A 20,124-nucleotide genomic window follows, 5' to 3' on the forward strand; every position below is an offset into this window, starting at 1 on the left:
CTTAACTTTTTATGCAACATATTTGAAATTTTTGAAGTGTGGTAGACTCCTCATTTATAGAGGAGCTCTGATTACTGGTTTCATTTCATTTGAATCTAACCCTGACCGTATCAAAATCGATTGCCTCTCTGAAAATTATTATTTGATTAAATGCAAATTAGATAGTATTTTGATTACGAATTTTTTCTAGCCAATTTTTACCACAAATTACTCTTGATTTAGACACTACCGACAATAGAAATCAAAGAGAAGAAAAAATGAAAGACGGAAAAGGTTTTTCATCTGGTGAATCAGAGACACGGGAATCTAAAAAAAATACAGGGATTATGAGAAAAGATTTTAGGCAAATTATCTCAAACATTTGTTTATTATTGAATTAATAAACTTGAAATGCTAATTCACAATTTCAAAAACGTCAAACTGAACAAGACAACAAAATAATAAGACATACGATTTAAACAATCAGCTCAATGAAAAAAAGTTTTACGAAATTTTTAACATAAGAAAGAGGGTTCGTTCCGTCAATCCTCTATATCGTTTTTTATAAAACGAACATTCTCAATATAGTATGCTTATAGGATAGTAAGAGCATACTTCCACCTCATTAAAAAACTTTGCATAGCATGAGAAAGAGGCTGAAAAATCGATGCTGAATATCTTTAAGTTTTGAACTGATAAATTTTGTAGGGCTTTGGATATTAGCTATACTAATAACATGCTGCTTCATGTATCACCGCAATAAAAATTCCCCCCGGTAAATTCAATTTTTTCAGAAAAGTCATTACTTGAAGTCTTTGCTTAAGTTTTCTGAACTAAAGAAGTGAAGGTCTTCATTGGGAGTCCATCATCAAGATATCTTAAGATATCTCTACCGTCACTCACCTCTCAACATTCTTTTTGATTGAGAGGTCTTCAGTTTCTTAACATATTCTCATGTATTTGATGTTTTCATTGCTTTAGGAGTATTTTACATAAAGTTTCTTGTGACCGTTAAACAAAAAGTGCATTGGCGATCCTACTTGAAAACATATGGTTCAATTTTCATACGTCTTTTCTTTATCATCCCATTTCATGAATGTTATAAAGTAGTGTTTGCTGGACCTACGATTTGCAAGTCATCTATTTTTGTTATCAAATTTATAACTTTCGATTATGGTGTAAATTGAGATTGAAAAATTTGTCGAGAAGTAAGCATGATAGATTGATGTGATAAAAATAAACGGAAACAATTGCAAGACTTTTAACAGCGTGGAACTCACTGACCACTGTTGACACCATTGACAGACTAATTTCTTTCAGGTGTCAAAAAAATTCTGATTTGGTTTGCAGTTTCAAGAAGTTTGAAATGAAAAATGGATATTAAACTGGATATGATAACTGCAGATTAGAACTGAACGGATCGCATAAAAATAAAACCATATTAAATTTTACTTATCGGTCTTTTCGGTCCGTCCAGTACACACATTTTGCACTGCTTGGTCAATCCATTACCCAAATTTTGCTCTGTTCTGTCGTCCCAATGGTCAGGCCTTGGGTCTATTCATTCTGTAAAAAGGTCTTGACAAAGTCTGTTTGGTCTGGCCAAGTGTGGTCAAAGTCTGTTTGGTCTCGCCAACACCAATTTTTGATTTTTGGTCATAGTTGGTCTGGAACCCCTTGGGCATGACCTGCCCAGACAGGCCATGAACTGTCTTGACTCCCGGACCTCATGCAGAGTACGTTTTCAAAATTGCGTGTTGAATTATTGTACCTTCAATTAAACCTTCAACTAAATTTTCGATTATTGCACCTATTTCAAACTTCAAATCATTATCCAAATTTCTATAGATGATAATCAACTTTTACTTGATATTAATCAACGTCAGAATACTGCAAACTACTATCAAGATATTAATGTTGTCGCAGGTTTCTGGGGGTTTAATTGCAAAAATGATAAAAGAATGCCCAACGAAGCTGACCGACAACTGTCACCATCTCTGCTTCCAACTGTACAGTATTTCCAGTCATTCTGTCACCGCTTAAGCTATCATCATCGAAAGGGGATGTCCATATAATCATCCCCCTCATTTGGCCAGTAGTCAATCGACCCATAATCAGGGTCTCCACTGGCCTAAAATGCATAAGTGAGCCAGCACTTTAGAAACAGTGACGATAGAAGAATAACTGAATTTGAAAATCAGTAAAGTTAAGCTTCCTTAGCCAAACTTCCATTAGATGAAAACAATCACGCTCAGAGAATCTATAATGCTTTTAAGATTGCTTAATTTCTTTGAAGAATTGTAATCCTAGAGCTCTAGGATTACAATTCTTCTATAATTGAACAATCGTCCGATGCATCGTTTTATGAGTGTAGCGATCGATCAGAAACATTATTTGGCCTTTACACTCATTAAAGGACTACAATTTAGCAATCATCAACAGTAGTTCTACTCTCGTTAGGCTGGTTGAAGTTAATTTCATGACAACCAACTAAAGTAAACTGACGGCCCATATTGATGTTCTAGACGGAAGCAAATATGTTCACAGCGGCACTGATGGGAGGACCTTATGTGTAGATTTCTGTGAATTGATATCCGGGTGTCCTTGCATTCAGATTCACATATTCGTACGTTCACCGCACTTTCGTACTATTATCACAGTTTTAAGCGCAGATCAGCTTTTAGTGGAGTCAAGCCCAGACATTTGTGCATCAATGCCAAAATTTTTGGGCGTTAATCAAAAAAATTGTGCTTTTACAGGATTTTCGTGAGTTCAAGTCCAGATATCGAAAAAAAAATAATTTTGGTTGCATCCTGTTTTCTTTTTAAAAAAAACTTGTATTCACAAGATACATAAATAGTAGTACTACATAGCGACTCGGAATTATATTTAACAACATAGTACTTGATATCAGTCTCTTACAAAATCAATTCTACTGAATTTATCATGTCAACTAATAGACAAGTCATTTAATTGAATTTGATATTGAGGGAGTAAATGATTAAGCCCGGCAAATCTGTTTTATGGAATGCGGGAGCTCATTCCAAAATTGTATTGCAGAACGAACGAATCCAAACCGCAACCTATATTATTGCTTTTAAAGCTGTCTTTGCACAAAAGTTTTTCGTTCTAGTTGTTTCTGCAATTGTTCACGTCTGGTGTATAGGTTTTTCAGCAGTAGAAGCACCACTTGCAATTGTTCCCTTAAAATTGTTGCACGCTCACCAATCTTTTGTTAGCACTGATTTTTTTTTAAATTTAACTGTCCAATAGACTACTGGCGAAAACAGGGGACAGTTTTCCGTTTGCTTGAAAACTGAGGTCCTCAATGAAGAGAGTGCTCTATATTTGGACACCAGTTCCTGTGTGACGGAAGTCGTGTGCTTTGTATGAAGAAGAGTTACATATGCCTTTATTGAGTCATAAATGGTGCTAACTTCTTCGTTGCCCAGAAGTAACTCCGCTAAGTGTCGTCAAATGAAAAGATATTGTGTTTGCTGCTGACTTTGCGTGATTTGTACAAGTTTTGGTACTCCTTATCTCGCTACAAATTGCAATCCACCAAAATTTTGACTTCTGTTGCAGTTTTTGCAGTAGATTTTGATCTGATTTGATCCAAACGGTTGAAAAAACAGACTCTACTCAAAGGAATATTATACTGCTGTTTTAGCCGATTAACTCTATCATGACTCTGACAGCGTCGGACGTTTTGCAGTTAAATGTTTGTCGCCGATTCAAGTTATCCCAGCCAAAAAACCCAGACCAATTTTCAGAACGTCCTAGTCTGGGCTGGGTGCTCACTAATATATCATAATGCATCATTTTGTCTCCTCAAATCATTTTTGCAAGCGGGATAAAATCACGATGCATGCAACACTTCTAGGTTGCTCATTAATTTATGGTATTTTGACGTAGTTGCCAATCATTTTAAAGGATTTGTTCTCGTCTCGATGACGTAGACAAAACCTGTAAATGAGCATCCAAAAAATTACCGCCGATGATTCACGTGTTGACGTTTACAACCCAATGTTTATGGGTTACTGGCGTCACAAGAGAGGAGAAAACAATTCAGGAATCTGTTGGCCGTCTCCCTTACACAATACCCTAATACCTATGCAATGTCTCTTTTTGTGAACGAATTCAATTCAGCTCTTTATCGATGCGACACTAAAACAAGACACACCCCTGAATTTATTATCGGCATTTTTTTAAATTGATTTAGGGATACACAGGTTTACTCAGGCGTAAATTTCGCTACAGCAAATCTGATTTCCGCTTCTAGTTGCCGTTAAAACCTTTTCGCCCTGAAAATTTTGCCGTGGTTCAAACAAGCTTTAAAAAGCCGGGATTAAACAAAAGCTGGTTTGGGTTGTCTGATGTAAGACGCATATTCAAGGTTTGAGTTTGAGATACTTTATACAGAGTGCGTCCAATTATTTCTATAAATGCTAAAAATGCTACAAATATTTAATTTCTAGGTAGTATGGATTATAAATTTTTATTTGATACGAGCTAACCAAGGATCTGAACAATTCAAAACCAGGCATTATCTGACATAAACACTAGTTGTGAAGTATGCAGCTTCTATCATCGGCCAGTTTAATATCCTACATTTTTTGAGGACAAACAACAGGCGCAATTGTTCTAGTTCTGTTGTTTAACGGACAGTAGTTCAATTCTCTTATCTGAACTATTTATTTGTTTGCAGCCAAATTGATAATAATTTTGATTCGCGGATTTTTGGAGCCTTGTTTAAAAAGAACTAATTATTTTGCCTTACTTCCCTACATTTTCCAAACGCTTAATCCTCATTCTGAGGATATTTCTTGAATGATAATTTAACCTTGTATTTTGAGTGATATTTCATACCAACCTCATATTTTTCTCTAGATAAGGACTTGATTTATGTAGCTCACCAATGAGGGGGGCGAAGGTGGAACGGTGACAGATTGGTAATTGCAGATATCTCTTTCATGTTGCTCATCGGGTCCATCGTGGTTTCGGGCGCAAATTGCACAATTTTTTCTTGCAATTTTATTTACTTCAGCTCCACAGTCATTGTTTGCACAAAACGTTGTGCATTTGCTAGACTTGTCATTTCCTGTCAGAATCTGTTTCCGGACATCGTTCAACAAATCTCCGTTGAGAGATTTTACACCTCTCTCAGAATCAAGTGAGTGTCTTCTAACGTTTTCAACATCCAGAATGAAGTCTATGTCTTCAGCAGTGCTTCTGCTGAGGAACTTTTCAGGTAGAAAAGCTTGCGTAGCATTTGAAAAAGTTATATTTCTAAGATACTTGCTCTCCTGCAAAAACAGCGACGGGAATATTTCAGAATTTTTTGAGTAAACATTGACAACTTTCACATTTCTCAGTCCTGCGCACCGGTCAAACGAGACAATGTCTGACAGTTCGCCATCAAACACTATTAAATAGGAAGTTTTGCAAAATAGGCGCCAAGTATTTGGATTCGCGTACTCTGTCATTGACGACGTCATTAGGTTGGAAAGAAGAAGTTCATCTGTCTTGAAGGTGTTCTCTTGAAATATTTTGACGGGGTTTGTTCGCATTTCTAGTGTATTCAAATTGATCGGTGCTGTCTTTCCATCAAACACTAGTTTTGGATTGTTTTCAAGGATTAGGTGAATCATTTTGTGTACCTCGATACCCCTAATTTTCTCAATATTTGTGTCTTTGATTAATAGCTGAATGGAACCTGTAGATGTTTTGGGTAGAAGCTGCTTCATGTCAACGACACCATTGTCAATGTTCGATATTTCAACAAATCCTTCTGCATCTGATGGACATTGGGTCAATTCGGCAACATTGTTATTAATCGAGCATTGACACGTTCCACAATTTTTGGTTGACCTCTCTTTTCTAGAATTAGTATCAAAATTCAATTCGTCGATCTCTTCATTCAAATCATCTCTGTTCGCTGGCTGTTGAGTCTGTTTTGTGGCCTTATTGATCTGCTCTAGCAGCTCAATCAAGGGGGAAATTGTTGTCTGAAACGAAAAACATATTAAACATTCTTTTTCACTTTGATCCACCGCTGATAAATTTTTCAATTATGGGCCGTACATAATGGGTAGCAAAATTGAGTGGTCATGAAATGGTACATCAAAAATATTACAGACCGGAAAGAATTTGCGATTTCTTTTACATATTTTATTTTATCATCAAAACCGCTCACTCGCTTTTGTTGTTTCTCATGCTGCTTCTCAACCGTTTTGATTTCATGTTGAATCTCGACTTCAGTATCAATACTTGACGCAGGGGTCTTTTTCGCCTTCTTCTTTTTGGATGCCTGTTTCTTGATGGCATAGCTATCAATTGGCGTAAATCCGAGCGTCTCAGTTGGGCTCCAATATGAAGTCGGGCCTAAAATTTTTAAATCCCGAATAGGCCCCCGTACCGAACTCCAAGTCTATATCAGTACTAGGCAAGTCTAAATCCAAGTCTTATTTCGTTTTCCAGTACTGGGCAAGTCTTAAAAAAAGTCTTACAAGTCTGACAAGTCTTGGCCAAGACTTGGGTAACACTTGCAAGTTGATTCCCAAGTCAAACCCAACTTTTCAAAAAAATTCGAGTGAAATTTTCGAATTCAAAAAAATTTCGCAACGTGCCACGATTTTGGCATTACTTTTTGGGCACTTTCCCGGGGTGCTAGAAAATGATGCCGGGGGCATACCAAATTGATTATTGGGTGATTATTAGCCCCCGGGAGGGTTCATTGAGGGTTTTTCAGGTGTTTTGGGCCGTTTTGAGCCATTTTTCAGCCGTTTTGAGCCAGTCTGGCCAGTCTTAGATTTTTGATTAATAATATTGGCGAAAAACTTCAAGAATTGTTGGTGGGATCCTACCAGTATTTCCGTGATACCCTTAAAAGTCTAAAGGAATGCTGTTTAAAAATTCGTTAAAGGAACTTTGCTATAATGACTCTGATCCTGGGCTTAAAATTTACCACATGTGCCACCATAGACTAAAATGTTCTCCGCTGCTCTGGCATGTCTCAAAAAGTGTCAGTTTTAGAAAGCAACAAAATCCTGCTGAACAAATGTGAAACGTTGTGTTGCAGTGTCCAAAAAAAGTAAAACATGTGAGATCGAAAAAGCGTGACACTAATGATGAAATTTCATTTTTTCTGACCTTCATGGCGATAGTTAAGAAGCAAAATATTCCATATAGGTACATCTCTTGTGTGATGTTTATCCTTACTGAATGGTAACCAACAAGGGTTTTTCAGAATAAATTGACGAGAATGAAAAATGGTACTTCTTGACAGCAGCTGTTAACAAAAAAAATCTATCAATCATATAGGGAAGATTTTTATTAGACTTCTTTTTGTCTTCTCTTAGTATATTAATGCATAAACTTTAAAATATGAGTGCAGAAACGTGCAATTGTGTCACTCAGTCACGTCAAAATTGATAAAACAAGAATAATTAATTTTCGATTATTAGATTGCCAGCGAGCGCGCTCTTAAGGCAAAAATCAGAGGACACGCAATTTTTTTTAAAAAAAACTTTGCGTGTTGAGAGCTTATTTGAGAGAGGGGTGCTAAGTATTCAAAGTGATATATACCTTCGAGAAAAAAGAACAATTCAAAAGAATAAGAAGTATCGGCTATACGTCTTTTTTTCCGATGTACAAATTGCCGTGATTGAGTTCCGATTAATTGAAGAAAAATAATTGAGCAGAACAATACACTTGAAGCCAAATACTTGCACTTGCACTTGCTGAATACAAAACAACTCAACTTAAGTTTTTATCTCAATTCTCGTGAATTAAAAAATTTCAGGAAAATGATCGAACAAAAGATCAGACATATTAGCAAACATAACAAAATTATCAACTGATGGAGAAGACAGCGAAATTGTTTAATTATTTTTGTACCCCTAAAACTTCGTACAGCTTATTTGTGTTATTTTTTTAAACTTTTATACAAGCATCTAGCAAAATCTAGTTTTTGAGTGTTTTTATTTAGAGATAAGAATCGGTTGTATTTTTTATGTCTGTTGTAATGTAAAAGAGACCCAAATTGATAGCAAAAAAGCAGTAAGCGCTCGGAGGAAGCGCTAGCCCTGCAATTTGAAACAAACTAAGTCATTTTAGAGTGCAATGACGCAAAGTTCTTATAGATATGAACGCACACACAGTTAAAAAACAATACAGGATTCATTTATTTGATTCAATTTCTTTTCTCGATTATTTGATTCAAGAGTTTCTTTCTGTGTATATGAGCAAGCAATGATATATTATTTTCTCTGAATACCAAGCATTTGTTTATTTATGAATCTTTTATTAATGAAGCCAAAAAAAATTTTATAGTGAACGCAAGAATGGAATGTAATCAAAGTATAAAAAAAGAAACTAATTTGAAATTCAGAAACAACTGAGGCGATTGCTTTTTGACCCATGATCATTTGTCTGAAAGAACTACTACATAATTTGGTAATTTTGTTAAAAATGAAAATATGCTTCAACGCGATTGAATTACAAAGCCAGCAACATCAGAAACCGCACAGGGTACAGACTGAGGCTCGTTTTTGCTTACCGAAGAGTGTCAGCTGAAAAATTAAAATCAAAGAACAATTGATGAACTTTTTCTCAAGGCCCGACCTTTCTTATTTTCCGAACTCTTTTTTAAATAGTTTTTCCTTCGTTGTGCTTTTTTTGTTTTCGTTTTCTGTGTTCATTTCGTTGATGAAATTTTTGACAATTAATTTCCAAATCCGTGAAACTTTAATAATTGTCAAAAAACCGCCTGTTCAGGTAATTAAAAAATTTCCTCCTTCTTTCGAACTTGAGACTTAGATTTGAGAACCAATTATCTTAGGAAAACTTTACATCGAAGTTGTAAAACATTCTGTACTTAATATCGAAGCAAAAAAAAATATATTTCACCCTTAGTTTTGGCAATTGAAAAAATTGGAAAACAACACTTTAACTGATTTGGAATTATTTAAGTTGACCTCTTTCAAGATCAATTTCAGATTTTTGATTTGTCAACATATGAAAATTTCAAATTTCCGTATTGAAGTAACTTAACGCTATGTGGTAAATGTTTTTCCAAAACTCGCACTTTCCACGTTGTGCCAAGCTGTCGCAAAGGACATGTTTAATTGACACTCTAATTTGGTTTTCAGCACTGTGAAAGTCTCTATTCCATTCCTAACGGCGTTGACCAAGTTTTAAACAACATTTATAAAAAGATTCACAAATCTTAATCAAGTGTTCAAAAATTTACGACTGAAACTTTTGACAGAAACTACTATAAAATGATACTAGTGGTGAAAATGGGTCATTTTAGATTTTTCACCGACATTTTCAGTCATTTTTGTACTCATGGTCCTAGTGTATCGTAAAATTTTATCTTTCAGGTTGTCGAAATGTTAATTTTCATCCAAGAAAATTTTTTGAAAGGAAGAGGCACTGTCTCAGTCCCTCAGATGATCCTTGTACAGATCGTTCGCAGTACAGAGCTTGAGCAGATCTGAAACATCTATTTCACGACGGATTGTTTCAGTACAGTTTTGAGGTACTTATTAAATATTTAAGACTGTGTACCTTGAAACACTGAGGCATGTCTAATGCTTTTTCGTTAAAAACTATTTGTGTACGACTGATCTAATTGGACGACGATATGGTGGTCTGAGACTTTTTTTTATATCAAAAAGTTTTATCAAGTTCAAAATTTTTCATGACAAAATTGTGTCACCGCAAATTTTTTTACCGCAAAGTGCCCTATTTTTTAGCGATGACTGCGGTGAAAGCGGTGAATTTCTGTAAGATTTGTGGTTAATTTAGCGGTAAAAACTTGTACGATTTGCAATTTTCATCGGTGATTTTTTTTAACGCATTCAATTGGTAGTCGTTAAAAAACTTCACCGCTACCAATCGAATGCGGTGAAAAACAAAAATTAACCGCTAAAAATTGCAAATCGTACAAAAATTCACCGCTAAATCCACCGCAGATCTTACAGAAATTCACCGCTTTCACCGCATTCATCGCTAAAAGATGCTGGCGCTTTGCGGTGAATTTGTTTTTTCACTGCTATTCACCGCAATTTTTACATTTTTTTCCGACAAATCCTCGACCCGAGAACTTCTTTGACAGTGACGTTTGAATGCAAGTCTCTAAGTTTTGTCGCACTAACATGGTATTTCTGTACCAAAATTAACTTTCGCAGAAAACAGCCCACCCGGAATCAATAACAAGCCAATATCAGTAGTGGGCACCTCTAATTGCAATCCCGCAATCACAACTTTTTTTCGAGCTTTTCTGCATATAAAACGCTTTTTTCACATTTCACCACGTTCACGCCTAAATGCACATCTTGAGCCATACGGCAGTCAAGTCTTTGCAAAGAGTTTCAAAAAGTGACATGATTACAGCTCTGAACCAGCACTGATAAAAAGCATGAGGTTTCGTGATCATTATTGATTTCGGCTTGCTATGACCTCCGGGTAGCCCATTCTCTTCGAAAGTCAATTCTTCGTTCGTGTAGACGCCATGGTAGTGGGACAACTTGGAGACCTGTATGCAAACACCACTTGTATGCAAACACACATCATCACAAGCTGGTGGATTTGTTCCACTAAAAATGGCGTACATGATAGAGACAAAGTGAAGGCAATGTCGCTGAAACAATACCCCGGGTTGAATTTTTCCGCCCAGAATGATGTAAGAGTGGGGCTGCAATGGGAGGATTTTTTTTAGAAAAATGCAGCTCAAAGCTATTACGTCTTTTTGGGCTGCATTGGGCTTCCAAGGGGGGTAAAATGGTGTAAGAGTGAGGGGGTAAAAGACAAATTAACCCCCCACGCTTACATCCTTTTTGGTCTGCCAAGGGGGGTAAAACGATGTAAGAGTTCGGGGGTAATTTGTCTTTTACCTACCCCCTCACTCTTACACCATTTTACCCCCCTTTGCAGACCAAAAAATTTGTAAGAGTGGGGGGTTAATTTGTCTTTTAACCCCTCACTCTTAAACCACTTTAACCCCCTTGTAAGCCCAATGCAGCCCAAAAAGATTTTTGAGCTGCATTTTCCTAAAAAATCCTCCCATTGCAGCCCCACTCTTACATCATTTTACCCCCCTTGGCAGCCCAACTCTTACATCATTTTACACCCCCCCCCCTGGCAGCCCAACTCTTACATCATTTTACCCCCTTAATCTTACATTGCTTTAGCCCCCATACCTAAAGACTGCCAGTCTTGAACCCACAACCTCTGTACCCTCAGCTGCGTCGCCTTATCCTCCAGACCATCAAAGCTTGTCCAACTCTTGACGGTCTATACATCTGAATAATACTTGTTAGAATTGCCCCATCTCAACAAATTATCCCCTCACTCTTACATCGTTTTACCCCCTCGAAAAATTTACCCCCTCACTCTTACACCATTTTACCCCCCTTGGCAGCCCAACTCTTGCATCATTTTAAACCTCTGAACAAATTACCCCCTCACTCTTACACTATTTTATAACACTTGGCAGCCCAACTATTACATCATTTTACCCCCTCTGAACAAATTACCCCCTCGCTCTTACAACATTTTACCCCCCTAGGCAGCCCAACTCTTACATCATTTTATTCTCTCTGGACAAATTACCCCCTCACTCTTACACCAATTTACCCCCCTTGGCAGCCCAACTCTTACATCATTTTATCCCTCTGAACAAATTACCCCCTCACTCTTACACCATTTTACCCCACTTGGCGGCTCAGCTCTTAGTTGATTTTACCCCCTCTTGACAAATTACCCCCTCACTCCTACACCACTTTACCCCCCTTGGCAGCCCAACTCTTACATCATTTTACCCCCTCTGAACAAATTACTCCCTCACTCTTACACCATTTTACCCCCCTTGGCAGCTCAAATCTTAGCTCATATTACCCTCTCTGGACAAATTAATCCCTCACTCTTACAACATTTTACCCCCTTGTCAGCCCAACTCTTACCTCATTTTACCCCCTCTGGACAAATCACCCCCTCACTCTTACACCATTTTACCCCCCTTGGCAGCCCAACTCTTACATCATTTTACCCCTCTGACCAAATTACCCCCTCACTCTTACAACATTTTACCCCCGTTGGCAGCCCTACTCTTACATCACTAAGCCCCCTCTGAACAAATTACCCCCTCAGTCTTACACCATTTTATCCCCCTTGGCAGACCAACTTTTACATCATTTTACCCCCTCCGGACCAATTACCCCTCACTCTTACACCATTTTACCCCCCTTGGCAGCCCGACTCTGACATCATTTTACCCCCTCTGAACAAATTACCCCCTCACTCTTACACCACTTTACCCCCCTTGGCAGCCCAACTCTTACATCTTTTTTCCCCCTCTGAACTGAATTTCAATCAGGGGGAGAGGGGTAATTCCTGAAAAGTCCTCCCGTTGCAGCCCATTGCAGCCCACTCTTACATGGCAATTTCAGTCAGGGGTGTAATTCCTGAAAAGTCCTCCAATTGCAGCCCATTGCAGCCCACTCTTACATGGCAATTTCAGTCAGGGGGTAATTCCTGAAAGGTCCTCCCATTGCAGCCCAACTCTTACATTAATTTACCCCCATAGACAAATTGCCCCCCACTCTTACATCAAAATGAGAGGATCTTAGGGAGGACATTCGACCCGGGACCTAAGAGGGATCCAACTAGTTTGATCGAATGCTCAGTTTTAGGTCCAGGCCAAATTGACCACTAACAAGACCGTCTGATACTGAAACGACTTTGCATCACACCGACTGAGACAAAAATGTTGTCGTCTTATTATAGACAGTCGCAAACTAAAATGGCCTTTGATCAGAGTTCCGTGCGCTAAATATGGTTTTTACGGCTAGAGTGCGCTCGAAACCACTGCTATGCAGACCTGTTCTGAATAAAAATTCAGATTTTCATTCAACTTTGACAGTAATCGTTTCCCCACTATCTCCGACGTAATTCCCAGTTGAAATTTAATGTAACATTTACAATTGATTGTAAACTAATTTGTACTTTTTTGCAAAATACTGATTTTTTACAATATTTGCAAAACGGTTTGAAGTTCGTTTGAAATATATTCCTGTAATATTCACTTTGTTACTCCTACCTTTTACATTGCTTGTTTTGTAATTTTTCTACTTGTATCAGGCAAGTTGCAAACGATGGCTGGGGAAAATGTGGCCGTATGAAGTTAAAATTTGCAAATAAAATTGTCGAGCAAAAATTTGCAGATCGTTGCATTTTTGTCATTAATTTTAGACTAGGTCCGTGGTTTGAATACTTGAATACTAACGTGGGCACTGGACCTCGGAATCGAAGCTGCCTTTGATGACCTTGACAACTTCACTCGAGGTTGCAGCTTCTTCCTCACCATCTTGAGATCTTGGTTTAGTCACATCATTTTCGCTCAATTCCTGTCCACCCTTTTCATTTTCCTCAGAGTTTGGGTGCATTTCAGGTTTCCCTTTGGAAAGCTTCCCGTCGGTATTTTCGGCAGTTATGAACGATACAAATGCTCCAAGTAGCAGCAGATTCATGATTCGAGACATTTTCGACAGACAAAGGTCAAGACAATTTCTTACCGAAGACAGAATTGAGTAAGAATTTCAACACTAATCTTCCCTGAAAGTTTGAGAACGCGCGAAATGATTTTTCAATTTAGAATACAAACCATTGGACATATCAATATCAGCTTGAGTGACTCATTAGTGCAAAAGCAGCATTCTAAAAGCAATGTGACTTTTCGGTTGCTATGATTCCTAGATCAAGAAAGATAATTATAAATCATTCTTGAAGTTATCTGCAGCATCTGGCAGAATACTTGCTCACATTGTAACAATTTTTTAAGGTACCACATCAACATCTCCCTATTAAAATTAGAAATCGATTATTCTATTAATGCGTTCAATATGTCTTTAAACCCATTTTAATTGAATTCCATCGGAATTTACTAAAAGTTTCAAAAACGGAAAAAAAGATTTGCCAAGAAGTTGTTTATTACTTAGAATTGCGCATCCAATCTTTTATTAGCTGAAATATGGCTGTGAACTTGATTTCTCATTTTTTGCGACAGTAACCATGAAGATTTTTGAACACCTATATTAATAATTCGCTCAAAATTTATCAAAATTAAGGAATGGCAATAAAAATTTTCAGGTTTCAATGCTGAATTTTTCTGAAAATTAGGCACGAGCTGGTTATGTGCGTTCAAAGATAATAATAATTACGAGCATCTACAGTTACCGAACTAAAACTACTGCCAAAGCATGTAGCTGGCGCTTCAAATTGCCGCCATCCGTTCAATGCGCAAAGCGCTTAAGTTTTGTGAAAATAGTTTTAACAAAGCAACTAAGAGCCTTTAATGTGAAAAAAATAGTATCAATTAAATGCTAAAAGTACTTTCGTTCGGCTGTAAGAGCCCTTCACAAACTTTTAAATCTTTTGATCTTTTAACTGCTCAATTTTACGATTTATTGTTTAAAAACTACTAAAATGAGGGATTAAATTGCAACTAATCTGCGGCAGAATTCATTGCGCAACGCGCTTCCGTCAACGTATTGTTGCGGCTAAAAGCAATTTTCTTTTTACAAATTTCAATTTAAAAGTGAAGAACACTGACAAGAATTTCCATGTAAGGAGCTGTTTTTTCAAACAAATGTTTAAAATTTTGGTCCCGCTAGATTGCTCGCAGTAAACGTTGCTGAGGATTGTTTCCGAACAGCTTTTTCAAGTATGCTTTTTTCCAGAGAATGGTTTCAGGTACCTTCTATTTATCCTGTGCTAAAATTACCATTACTAGCTTCTACCAGCACCAAACTTTTTCAGTAAATTCGCTCATTTTTGTACCCATTTTTCACTATACCAATCTTAATACATTGTTCGCGTGAAATGTACTTAAGAACTTCGAGGATGGAAAACGGTGTCCCTAAATGGAAATTTCAGTGTTCTTCGCGTCCTCAAAATTGTAAAGGTGAATCTACTTTTCGCCGCAAAATACTTTTTGCGGAAGCGCATTGAACAAAGATTTTTACCGCCGATTAATTGCAGTGTATTCCTTCCTTTTAAAAATCTTAGAAGATTAAATCGTTACTGTGTTATAATTTTATGACATTCCCTTACCACCAAACGCAACTATAATAACAATTTTTGAAGATATTTCCACTTCAAGCTAGTTAACTGTCTTATGAATGCTACTTTAAGCTTATGAATGTAATTTAAGCGTTTCAACATTGAGCGTCAAAAGATGATGGGAAGTGCGAACCACATTCTTTGCAACTAGTATTTGTTTTGGTACCGGTAGATGATAGTAATGCCAAACCCTACTCTCTTTTCAAAAAAATCAATTTGAATGGGGAATTGAAAAGCAATTGATTTCAGTTGTATTAACGAAAATCAACGTCTATTTTACGTGTCAAACAAATGACTATCTATCAAAAATGTGTAACAGTTCTGACAATGTTTCTGCAACTAAATATTGCAAATGTTAAAGCATGATGGAATATATCTAGTGTGTTTACGGATATGATTATTGCACCCCTATTAACAACAAGAGGAAAACAAAGCATTATAAATTAAATTATGTCTCAGTTGTCATTGAAACAACTCAAAAAATTTCCTCTTTCATATATTTTTGTATTACATTCAGAAGTAATTTCAGGAGCTAAACTAAGTTGTACCACTAATTAACCCCAGATAATATATCCAACAGCAATATATTCTCTCGCAGTATTTATTATTATCTTTTTAATTTACGAGCGCTGAAAAACTTTTTGTTCTACAACTCTTAATGAAAAAAATTGCCAGATTATTCAAAAACTTTGAAGAAGAAACTGTTCAACAATTGGTTCAGTTCAGTAAAATCTTTTCAGTTGAGCTATTTAGTATATCGCTGCAAAAATTGTCCATCGGCCAGAATTGCCTTCCAAAACCTATAGGAATGGCGTGAAAATTATCCCCCGTTTTTGTTTCCTTAACCGTCAGTAAAAATTTTTTCTACAAAAATTGAAAGATTCAAAGTTAGCTCGTCAGCTGCATTGCCATTGTTTCAAAAATTTTGCAAATAAACAGTTTTTTTTTCTAATTTTAAGAATTTTAAGAAGATCCTTTTTTACGAAATTGGAAAAATGGCATGTTAATTATTTTAAGACGTTGGAAGGTAAAGTCATTAGAACAGCAGCAAATGGAAACAATTGAGCATTCAATAGAGAGAAATCAATTTCTCGATTTGTTTATGAAGTTGAACAGTAAATAAAGTGCCAGATATTTTGTTTGTTGTCAGGTGCAATGTTGTGATAACAGATTTTGTTGTTCATAACTGATATTGTTGTTCATATATGGAAAATCTTTGGAAGTTCAGAAGAAAAGAAGACTAAATAAATGTTTTCAAGTTGTATTATCATCAAAAGTTTCTCAAGAAAAAGGCATATTCCAACAGTTGACATTAAAAATTTAGTTTGATATCAATTGGCTGCTTTTGATGAGATTTTAGTACAAAATAAAAGTTTAACTTCATAAGCATTTCATACACTTTCATAGTTTAGCGAATGCCCCTGTCGGCACACCGAAAACACTCTTCTGCAAGTTTACTGTTTCTTCTTTCTTATTCGTGAGTTTTATTTCCGATAAACAGCACTTCACACTGAACTTAAGTGAACGAAATTGTTCTTTGCAGCAACTGAAAAATTGGTAAGTTGCTGGAAAAATTGTTTTTCTCTAGAGAATTATGTTTCTTGTAAAATTGGTTTTCTTCAATTTAAAAAACTTCCTATATTTTTGTTTAACCTATAGGCCCTTGTATGTTTCTCTTGAAGGCATTAATTGTATTTGTCAAAAGGTATCCATTTAGCCAAAGATGCATTTTCCGTAATTTGTTTTAGTTGAATAATTTGTTTAAATGGTAGCTTGATTGAAAAACTGAAGGCCCTGGCCTCAAAATTTACATGCATTAAGTCAATTGAATTCTTTAGATTTACGTCCATGCAACTTGAAGGAAGATTTTGTCCAACTTCTTTTGTCTGATCCTAGCAGAACAGGGTTGAATGAAGACATCATTATTACTTTTGAAAGGTTAGAACGTTTTTAGCAAAAAAGTAAAGATTCAAGTTGGAAAACTACTTTGCTTCAATTTTGTAGAACTTCGACAAAATATCAGTAACGAAACATGATTACAAGTTTCTTCATTTCTATATAACCCCCTTTTTGAAGGGCATGTTGGGGTGAAACAAGTTTCAACCGAGAATAAAATCTAGGTATTCCACGATTGCAACAAAAATAAAACCTCATATCAGCAAAATTTGCAATTACCATTCCCTTGGTGATAGAGAGCACTTTTTTCTGCTTGTTCTATCTTAGACTGATATCCTCCTATGTTGTATTTTACATGCATTAGCTTATATTAAAAAAAGAAAACTGTATATTTTTGAGAAACATAATATAGCAGAATTAACATTATTACCGTGGGCACCCGCTCTTTGCAGTTAATTGACAATTAAAAGTTAATCAGTGACTTTTATCCTTCACTAATCTGCCATTGATTTGTAAAGATAAGGTCATAATGTCAGATGCCATTTTCCTTGTAAGTTTTGAAATTGGATCGTTTCTTTCAGTTGTTGAGTATTGTATTATTATTCTACTTTTAACTATTAGATACTGGTTCAAAGGGATCATAGTGGAGTTATACTTTGAGTCTTCGTTAATATCAATCCTTAGCTTTTCAGTTTTTTTATCGTAAAAATGAGGATCTATTCGATAACTGAGATTTCTTGGGCAAAAAAACTGGGAACCATGGTATCCTCGTCTAATGCTACGCAAAATCCAGTGAAGGATTGAAAGTAGTTTATCACTTAGGATTTTTTAACTGCATTCATTAAAATTTAACGTTTTTTAAACTACCGAGCAGACCACAATTTGACCAGATTGTTCGTCAGTTGGATATGAAAGAAGATATCTTCCTCGTAAAGCTTTAGAAAACATCATTGAAGCAAATTTTTGTTTATTAAACAAATTACAAAACCGAAATAAATGAAAAATATTTTAGCCCAAAATCCAAATCTAGCAAGAATCTTTCAAAAGTCGCTTTTTACTAGACTTAATTAGATTTTCTGACAGTTGCTTAACTATTTCAGATCGATCAGTCGCTGAATGCAGCCAGGTAACCAGGTAAAAAAAATCGAAGAAATCCAAAATTTCGCAAGAATCTAGCAAGATGGATTGATAATCTTGCAAGATACTTGCAAAGTGAATTCAAAATCTTGAAAGATTCTTGAAGGATTATTCAAATCTTGCCGGAGTTTTGCAAGCAGCTTGCAAGCAGTATGCATTCCCTTTCACGATTGCTTGTAACATTCTTGCAAGATTTCGAGTTCTTCGATCACTGGGGAGAGTAACACTCAAAGCCCGTGATAGAGCAATTTAAATCAAATGTAAAGATTAGTATAATGCTCATTCAAAAATGAACACACCTATTTGGATTGCGAAGCGTAAATGCTTGGCAAACAATAACAGGCATCACTAACTTTTCAGTTTTAAATTGGGCAACGGTGTAGCCGGTGATTTTATTTCAACACACGCTAAATGAATGTAATTTGACATAATTATAATATAGTAGTGTTAAATTGCTAAAAAATTATTATGGGTTCAAAGACTTTGACTATTGAAAAAGAGTTGATGTTAACTCCTAGATTTTTCAATTTTTTAGCACTGAATGCTGTGGAAACTATGAAAATGAGACTTCCACCGCTAAAAACAGCACATTTTATATCATTTTACCGATAAACACTTAAGTAAGCTTTTGCGTTGAAATTACTTAGCGTTGAGGTCACCTCCTTCATCGCCAAAAAAAAAGATGCGGACGCTTTTTGCGAAAATTGTTTTCACAGCTATTCACCAATTTCTTTCATTTTTTATGACAAAACCTTGACCCGAACGCCAGAATCAGATTTATCTTGAACAGAGCAGGCAACATAAAAAAAAGTTTCGCTGCATTTTGCATTTCATTACTCAATTAGGTGCATAATTAACTACAAAAACAAACATTGCGATAACGAATTGATCCATACGCAATGATTTAATATGATTTAGTAACAGTTCTTCTCAATTGGTCTTTCACCATCCACTTCAGGGGCTTCATTTGGTTGACAATTAAGTCAAATGTGTAGTTTCCGAAACCTTTTCCTCTATGCTGCACAAAAAATTGGCTAGTAATCTTAGACAACAAAACACTCTAAAAATCTCTCGTATGAAAACACTCGATTTTCTCTCATAATAACCAACATTCGAGAACCCAGCAAAATTTTAATGCAAATTTAGTATTTCTCTGTTATGATAGCTGAAATCATCTGTAGTGCTGACCTAATTGACTGTTTCACTCCTTGATTTTTTAAAACAAATAAGAGAGGGCATGCTGCGTTAGCTAATTCGAGTTTTGATTATTCCAATACGGCTTTTATTAACTTTGAAGCATCTTTATTATTTGCTCATTTTTGGACAAGTTCTGTTGAAAAACCTTAAGGAAAACTCAGAGCGAAACCAATTGACTGCGTAATTCCTGTTTTCAGAATCGATAGGGGTCGCTTGGCGTTTGCTTAGTCGAAATTCATTACGAAAAACTAGATTTTTAGCTGCAGAATGGAAAAAAAATTTAGACGATAATTCATGTAAAATCTCCTGAAAAATCGTGTTTTTTTACCCGATTTCTCATGTGAAAACGGACACGCAATTTAAGGCTCATATATACGAAAAATCGTGTATTTTCACACAATTTTCTCGGGCTTAACCATAAGATTTTTCATATGAATCACACCATATGTCGTGTAAATTTCCCAATTTTTTTGGTGGGGAAATTAACCGAAAAATCATGTGTTTTAACACGAATTTTTGTGTGATGTTTCACATGAAGTTCTGATGGAAACCCGCAAAAAACCGTGTGTTGTTTTGTGTGATTGTTTATCGTTTGATTCACATGAAAAATCTTACGGTTAAGCCCGCGCAAATAGTGTGATTAAACACGGTTTCTCGTCTAAATGAGCTTAAAATTGTGTGTCCGTTTTCACATGAGAAATCTGGTAAAAATACACGCTTTTTTGTGCAATTCACGCGAAGAAATTTGGAGTGTAGAGAAATATTTTTCACAAATTTTGGATACTGTGC

At 36.0% G+C, this 20,124-nt stretch overlaps 1 protein-coding gene across 1 annotated transcript; it reads right to left on the reverse strand.

Annotated features, from left to right (window-relative positions):
* Positions 1-1,752: 1,752 nt before the first annotated feature.
* Positions 1,753-13,604, reverse strand: LOC142353148 (uncharacterized). The gene is made up of 4 exons (XM_075405359.1): positions 13,271-13,604; positions 6,176-6,363; positions 4,896-5,987; positions 1,753-2,110 (listed from the first exon to the last, which is right to left on the reverse strand). Exons 1-4 carry the CDS (start codon positions 13,524-13,526, stop codon positions 2,030-2,032), a joined length of 1,617 nt encoding a protein of 538 aa, XP_075261474.1. The 5' UTR covers positions 13,527-13,604; the 3' UTR covers positions 1,753-2,029.
* Between the last annotated feature and the right edge of the window lie 6,520 nt (positions 13,605-20,124).

The sequence above is a fragment of the Convolutriloba macropyga genome, chromosome 14, assembly GCF_964194025.1.
Source record: "Convolutriloba macropyga chromosome 14, txConMacr16.3, whole genome shotgun sequence".
Classification (NCBI taxonomy): domain Eukaryota; kingdom Metazoa; phylum Xenacoelomorpha; order Acoela; family Convolutidae; genus Convolutriloba; species Convolutriloba macropyga.

Excerpts from the sequence above, each read along its gene's own strand:
- LOC142353148 (XM_075405359.1), bottom strand. The coding sequence starts at position 13,526 with ATGTCTCGAATCATGAATCTGCTGCTACTTGGAGCATTTGTATCGTTC. Across the intron at positions 6,364-13,270 it reads TTCCGAGGTCCAGTGCCCAC|GCCCGACTTCATATTGGAGC; the intron begins GTTAGTATTCAA and ends TAAAAATTTTAG. Across the intron at positions 2,111-4,895 it reads CACCTTCGCCCCCCTCATTG|GCCAGTGGAGACCCTGATTA; the intron begins GTGAGCTACATA and ends TATGCATTTTAG.